Consider the following 8,217-nt stretch of genomic DNA (forward strand, 5'->3'; position numbering starts at 1 on the left):
TGCATAGTTTCTTGGTATCCCCAGGGTAATAACAGGGTACTTTTAAAGTCTTTTCCCTGAATTAGACATCTCTCTTTTTTCTAAGTACACTTAGTTAAGATGAGCATATATTAGATCTCTGTTATGCTGCAGTCTTTACACATATTCAGATACTGAAAGGTCACATAAATCTTATGCTTACAAATGAGTGTAGTAACAAGAGCCTCCTCAGACCTAGTGGTAAGAGGAATGTCAGTATTGATTAAAGGGTCTGGACCAGAAGTTGTATTATTCATTTTACTCTTTGTATCATTTGAAACACTTCTTAAAACCAATTTTTGCATACTTCCATTTTCCTGGTATTTCAGCAGTGTAAAAATATACAACTTTAAATGTGCTACTCTGGTGCTTCCTCAAGGAGTGGAAATGATTGGGTATTCTTGAAGGATGTACCAGGAGAACACAAATACTAGCAGGTTCTACCATGCTGGAAAGATTTCCTATACAGCCCTGATAAGCAGTGTGAGGCTGCTTTCTGAAGACCAGCTTAAAGACTCCTGGAGAGGCACATGCCCAGGAGATTGGCCTCCTAGTGATTAAGCTTCTTTTTGAATGTGACAAGCCATGAAACAAAAAAATGAAATCACTCTCATTTTGCTTTTGCAGTGACAATGTTAGAACAATTAGAAAGGGGACAGAGAGCTTTGAAAATCACTAGTTTTTTTTAACACCATCAACATATTTTAATTTGCACTCTTATATTAATTACTCTAAATGCAAGATCCTCATCTACTGATTAACAAGTGGATATGCTGGAGAAGATGAAACATCAATCTTGACATTATATAATAGAAAGCAAGAGAAAGAATGAAATTGTAGTTAAATGAAAGGATGACTTGTAGGTCTCCTTGGAAAGCAAAGACAGGAGTTGATGGAATGAATTTTATAAAACACATGAAAGTAATTTTTTCATATTTGATCAATACTTATCACAGTATTAATAAAAATAATTGCCACTTATGCATAACATAAGTTTTTGAGTACTTTTATAAAACCAAAAAAAACAAATCACATATATATTATTATTTGTTAATATCAGGGCAAATATAGGAAAAGTTGGGATAAGAAAAATATGGGCAGGACTGGTTCAAGAGAAAGAAACAGGAATTCAAAGACTCCTAGATCATACCAAATTCTCATTAAAAAAGAATTCGTAAGCACTAGAAATGACAAACAATAAATAATCACAAATATTGGATGAAACAGATGGGAAAAGACATGGATCCCTGTATCAACTTTTTGTGCACAGACCACTGTCTGATAAAAGCTAAGATGAGAATTTATAAGTAAGGAAGAATAAAGAATAATACACCCCCCCCCCAAATGGCATACAATTAGGAAGATTTAACATTGACACCAACTCTAATAATTTATCCAAGTTAGACCAATCTAAATTACTTCTATAATAAGCAAACCAAAGAATCCAGAATGTGCTTTAGCAAGCATTTAATTTACTTACTCTGGTGTATTGAGTGTTCAGGGAGAATTAACACCTCTGGTATAAGAGCTTGCTGAGCCCTTTTCAGGGTTGCTTATCCATCTTTGGTGCCAACCTATCATCCAACTCTCACATGAGGCTCCAAGAAGTTGTACTGGCCACATTCTAGTAAAAAATGTCTCAGCAGATGGGTTAAACCAGATTGAGGGTGACCAATAGGCCTCTTACCTATCAGTGACAGTAAGGCAGGGGATGTCTATCCCAACCACTGGAAGACTTCTCTTGTCTAAATGGGTAGATGAGGACATTTTTTTTTCCAAAGGCCATGAAAGCAGCTGAAGCAATATGGAGTGCTTAGAGTGCAGTCCGACATTGGAGACTTCAAGGTCATCCAATTCATCCCAGACAATCACCAGTCAGGACTTCAGTGACTCTAGAAAAGAGAGTAAGGCTGATGACTCTGTACTACTCTGCCTCATTTAAATCCACTTCACTTAAAGGTCAAGATATCATCTTCTTAATGTCATTGGACCTTTTTGAAAACAAAGAATGAAAAAACTACTTATTTATCAGAGGGAGAGAGATGACTCCCAGAAGTGACACTGGATTAGAACATAAATTTGCCTGTAAAATCTCATGAAGAAGGATGATGATGAACAAGCAATAGAGGATAAGACCAGTGTAAGAAAGCTTGCTAAAACATTCAGCTAATTAAAGTAATCCCAAGAGATGATTGCAAATAGAAGAAAAATGGAGAAGATTTGCAAAAACTCTTATTATAAACCCTTTTCTCCTTCAGGTTTAGTAGAACCACCATACTTAGACCCTAATTTCAGCTTCTGGTTATTATAGAAGAAGTAGGAATGGCATTAAAGAGAACCAAAAAAGGAAGAGCCACTGTACTGGATCAAGTATGTATAAAAAGAGCTCTATGATGGAGGTGATAGACTTCTGAGGGCATTGAGGGACCAATTTACAGGCCATGTAAAGGAGAATACCTTTACCAAGGTATACCAAATACCAAGAATGTGAAAAAAATTCTTAAACCATATTTATGTACATGTGTGTAGATATATATGTGGGCGTTTACACACACACACACACACACACACACACACACACATATCCATCTATTTAAAAAAGTGACTGAGAATAACTCCCAGGCTGTGTATCTACTCTCCCATCTCTGTAAGGTCTTTGTTAGTCATCAACACGTGATATAAGGGCAGTCTTAATGAGGAATTAATAAGGAACAACTTGTTGTTCAGGCATTCAATTGTGTCTGTCTCTTCATGACCCCATGGATGCTGGGCCCTTCCTTCTGCCCTCTACATCTCCCAAAGTCTGGCCAAGCCTGTGTCCCTTGCTTTGATGACACTATATCCATCTCATCCTCTGTTACCCCCTGTTGCTTTGAATTCACTCTTTCCCAAATTGGGTCTTTCTCAGTGAGTCCTGTCTTCTCATGTGACCAGCAAGTTTTTATATACTTCACCTTCAATATGTTTCCTTCCAATAATAGTTTGAATTAATTTCTTTTGAGTATTGACTGATTTGAAGACTTCTTGCATTTTTCTTATACTTCACATAGTCCTTCTTTTGCAGTGATCAACTGCATTTAATTGCATAGTGTATTTTGTAATTTAGTTATTCCTGTCCCGTTAAAAGGATCCCAGTGCCTTCTCATAGTGTAGAGGTGACCATGGATTGTACAAAGGCAAGTTGGTAGTTCTACCAAGGTAGAAATGTTTCAAGTAGGGGTTTGATGATGGATTGATGAAGTTGCAAATCTGAAGTATAAACTATGATGTATCTCCTACTGGATGCAAAGTGCTAAGAGATCCTGCAGGGATAGTGTCTCAACCTACACTTTCTGTCTCTCCCAGCATAGAATATACCTAATAGGTGCCCAATGTATATGACTGATGCTTCATTCTATTTAGTTGATGTTACCATCCTTGTGTTAGAGACCTAGTTGTTTGCCCACTTCTCATGTAATTATCTGTCACTGAATGAATTCCTTGTAACAGTTAAAAGGATGATACAGAATGTGTTAAAAGTTTGTACCATTTTCTTATGGAAGTCAGCATGACTTAAAATAACCTTATTTTTAAAAATTGCAGGTCCCGTGGATGAGTACATGTTGCCATTTGAAGAGGAAATTGGCCAGCATCCATCCCTTGAAGATATGCAGGAAGTTGTCGTGCATAAAAAAAAGAGACCTATTTTAAGGGAGTGTTGGCAGAAACATGCTGTAAGTTTCTGAAGTGAAACTGACTTGAAATTTCAATAAAATCCTTTTTCTCAAGGCTTGTGTTTGTGGCCACTTCTGGAAAAAAGGCTATTTTGTAAAGGTGATTTCGATACTCTACCAGTGGTTGAAGGAGTTTTGGCAACTGTGTGATTAGAATGGACCTTTAGAAACTATATTAGTTTAATACTATAATTCCATGATCTTGTCAGTGTTGTTTCTTTCTTGAATGATTTTCATGCAGTGTTGTGCTTGGGAGGTCACCAAACAGTCCTTCAATCTGCCTGCAAGGAGACTAAAATTAGTTTTGACCCTGGGATGTGTAAGGGTTAACTGATTGGCTGTCTCTAGTTTTTATTTTGTGTCCAGCCATAGTGAGGAGCCTCATTTCCTGAGCTCTGGATGAGAGAAGGGAGTTAGTTTGCTCTTTACTGGACCCCTCCCAGGCCAGCTTTGGCTGGTCTGATAATTTGGTTCAGTAGATGGAGTAAAGATTTAGTGGCTTATCTTTGGTATAGTCTCAGTATGGTGTACTGTTGGACAAGTCAAATCTTAGATTCTTTGGAGATTAGAAAAATGACACATTGAATGTTTTCTTTTTTCTTTTTTTAAGGGAATGGCAATGCTCTGTGAAACAATAGAAGAATGTTGGGATCACGATGCAGAAGCCAGGTTATCAGCTGGCTGTGTAGGAGAAAGGATTATTCAAATGCAAAGACTAACAAATATTATCACAACAGAGGACATTGTGACTGTGGTCACTATGGTGACAAACGTTGACTTTCCTCCCAAAGAATCCAGTCTATGATAATTACATTGGTTGTTCACACTGAGAAACAGGACTCGGAACTTGGAGCTGCTAAGCTAATGAGACTGCTTACAGTTTCAGATGTTTTCTGTGTGAGACGGAGTGGTGAGTCTTTTGGGAATGGTGGGAAGGCGGCCCGCTTTTAAAATGTGGATCCAGAAGACCTACTGCATTCCCTACATGGACTTGAAGGACAACATATGACCATGAGAAGAGGCAAACTCTGTCAATCAAAGAACTTTTCAGATGTAAAGGAAGAATGTGGCCCTCTACGGATCATATGGACCTGTCTAATCAAGCGTTTAAAAACTGACATCAAATTTCTTAATGTCTGTCAGAAGACACTAATTCCTTAAATGAACTACTGCTATTTTTTTTAAATCAAAAACTTTTCATTTCAGATTTTAAAAAGGGTAACTTGTTTTTATTGCATTTGCTGTTGTGTTTATATCAATGACTATTGTAATGCCAATATGACACAGCTTGTGAATGTTTAGTGTGCTGCTGTTCTGTGTACATAAACAGTCATCAAAGTGGGATACAGTAAATAGGCTTCCAAGCATTACTTTAACCTCCCTCAACAAGGTATACCTCAGTTCCACGGTTGCTAAATTATGATTGAAAACACTAACAAAATTTGAATAATAAATCAATCCATGTTTTGTAAAGACGTATTACAAATTCACTGTGTTATTTAAAAAAACAAAAACAAAGGGTAAGCTACGCTTTGTGCCAACAGGAAGTGGCCATTCCTAAAGCAGTGTTGTAAGCCTTTTCTTGTGCTAGCTCATGTTAAAAAAAAAAAGTGCTGTTTTTTGAAATGAAAACCTTAATATCGTTTCCTCACCCTCCCGTCTCCTTCTCCTTGATTTTAGGTTTAAAGCTTCATCTTACCTCCAGTTCCCAAAATAATACATATGCTTATTTTACTTAAATACTATTTAGGTTTGCTGTGTCTGAGGAATATTTGAAAATGTAAAGCATGATTTTTTAAAAGTGTTTTTTAAGTGAGCTGTGACACTGGAAAGCTCTTAGTTTTCTTATTAATTTTTTAAAATAGACTTTTTCCTATTTATGTATGTACAGTCTTAGTGTATTTTCTTTCATCCAGCAGTATGCAGTGCATTCTGTATCACTGTTTCAAGGATCACCTCAGGAAGCTTCATTACCCAGAATTCCTCACTCTCTGCTTTGAGACTTTATAACTAGGTACACCTTTTTGCTTGGTGCCATCTTGTCAGAGTAATATTTGATGTCTGTGATGTGTAAAAGATTATTTAGAATAAGTTGTGCATTTTAGACACAGATTTCAGATATTACTGCTAAAAAATCAGGGATAACAAGTTAAGCTTATAACTTCAAATATGCAATGAATTTAGAGGTAACCAATGTTGATGTAGGTAGCATGGCCTAGCAAAAAAATGATAATATTCAAATTATTTTCACAACTAATTGCAAGATTACTTTAGAATAATCCATGGCTTATTCTTGCTAAAGAAACAAATCAGGATTGATACGAAATAGGTGCCAAAGTACTTTTCATAGGAAAATGATTGGGTCCTCCTTCAGCTTATATAGGCCAAATTCAAATATAATGGTTTCTAAAATCACTAGATGACTGACCAGTGCTAGCCAGTATTATGCGATATAATTTCATCAGGCCTTTTGAAAATCATGCATTAATTTTATAAAGGAGTTGTTTTTTTTAATGTCATTATCAGGAGCTCACTGTGAATGTGTTCTATTCAGATGGTTATTTAAGACTACACAGTACAGTTCATTTTACATATGACATGCACTTAATCTCTGGGAACAATAACAAATTAATTATTTGAGACTTCTGTCAACATACTCTAAGCAGGGAGGGGAAGAAGGGTAATAGCAATGTTGTTTGTACTTAACATCCCATCCAGAACTGTTCTTGTTTGCTGTTTGTCCCTCTTATCATTTGGGTCTCATCGTAGCCATAAATCCCCATTTCAATGTGGAATGCATCTGCTTTATGTGTTTTAGCAAAGCAAACTGCTTGGGCTCCCTCCTGATTTCTTGATTTGAATTTTGTTTTGCTTCCACCTTCTGACACAAATCAAGAAAAGAATCCGTGGAGGAAATTTGAATACATGATGGAACTTTTTCAACCTTTTAAAGATTTATTTCTACCTATTTTCAGTGTTTAGCCCTCTTTTTAAAACACACACACACACACACACACCCAAGGGGTATTATGAATGTTTGGCTTATGTGAGCACTAGAGATAAATTTTATAAAACTCATTAGCAAAAATGATGTTTTTCTCTTCATGGTAGAAAAGAAATGAACCCTGTTTTTAGAACTCCTGAATATTGTACTTAACTGTAGTTAGCCAATTTTATGACTTGTATCCTTTTGAAAACTATGTTGGTAGTAAAATACTTTTATAACTAGTGAAGTAAGAATGCTTCAGTGACCTGTCCTGATTCCTAGTCATGTCAAGACTTTGTTTTGCAGGGCATTTTGTATTTGGTTTACAGTCAGTGTAGAAGAGGGCAAGCCAACAGAAGGGAAGTCTGAGCTTGGCCTAGGAATATGGAAAAAAAGGAAGATTGAAAAGAATGAAAATCCTGACCTTTGTTGTGGGGCTCTTTGGTGGCCCTGATAACTTTTTTCCTCATGTATATGGTGCTCCTCATGGCTCATCTTGTATTTTGCCTTTCTGATACCAAGTCAGACTCGCTGCTCTAACTTATACTCTTTACCTTGCCCAGATCTACGAAAGAGGATTCATTGCTGGATGACCAACTGCCATAGGACTGATGGATTAACCAGTGGGTTTGGCTTTACTGGAAGTCTATGCCCTGCACAGCTCTTGTATGTATTTAGATGCTAGGAAGTTTTTAGCATGTGAAGTGTGATTACTATTTGAACGTTTATTACAAGTACCTTATGAATTCCAGAACAGAGACTGTGCCTCATAATTGTTGATCCCTTGAATTTGCACTATCCTTTATGGTGACATTTAAAAAAACAAAAAACAACCAATCAGGAAAGAAATGCACTATCTTGTGAACGTTTGGGGAATTCAGAAACAAAATTCACTGTGCATGTAAGTTTTAAAAAGTCACGCCCCCATCCCTCCAACAAAATGACTTCAAAATTTATCCCAAAATATCAATGGGGAAAATAGACCTTGAACAAGGTTCATTAGAATAAATTGATTAAGAAAAATGTTTCACCATTCTTTTTTTCCACTTCCTCTTTCCATGTTTCAATCTTTTCAGCAAATTTATTTTTAGAAACATTTGGTATAATATGCATAAAATTATTTACTGATTTATGGGCAAAATGATACAAGTAGCATCCTTGATTGAACATCATTTACCTCAGATATCCAACCAGCAGTACGTTTTTTATGCAGTCTCAATCCATACACTATTTGTTACCTCTCAAAATATTGGTAAGCAATTATTTGAGCTTTACTCTCTGTATTTCTTGTCAGTGTTTTGGGCACAGGTTGTTGTACTACTGTCAAACTTGTACTTGCTATTTTTTCTGCAAGTATATAACAACGAAAAATACAAAAAAAAAAGCCCCACAAAACCCAACCCTGGATAAAAGTGATTGTTAAATATTGTAAAAATAAAAATGTATGCTATCCCCGCTCCACTTCCCCCAAAGTTAAATAAAAAATAAGTGACTACTGTA

General features: G+C 36.2%; 1 protein-coding gene across 2 annotated transcripts in view; it reads left to right on the forward strand.

Moving 5' to 3' along the window:
* ACVR2A (activin A receptor type 2A) overlaps positions 1-8,217 on the forward strand; it is a 140,055-nt gene extending 131,838 nt beyond the window's left edge. For both annotated transcript variants that reach the window (XM_007494127.3, XM_056797202.1), the window contains 2 exons: positions 3,601-3,731; positions 4,342-8,217. In XM_007494127.3, coding sequence (XP_007494189.1) covers positions 3,601-3,731; positions 4,342-4,536 — 326 coding nt within the window. In that variant the 3' untranslated portion in view covers positions 4,537-8,217. The remainder of the gene's footprint in view (positions 1-3,600; positions 3,732-4,341) is intronic.

This window comes from Monodelphis domestica, chromosome 4 (assembly GCF_027887165.1).
Source record: "Monodelphis domestica isolate mMonDom1 chromosome 4, mMonDom1.pri, whole genome shotgun sequence".
In the NCBI taxonomy this organism is placed as follows: domain Eukaryota; kingdom Metazoa; phylum Chordata; class Mammalia; order Didelphimorphia; family Didelphidae; genus Monodelphis; species Monodelphis domestica.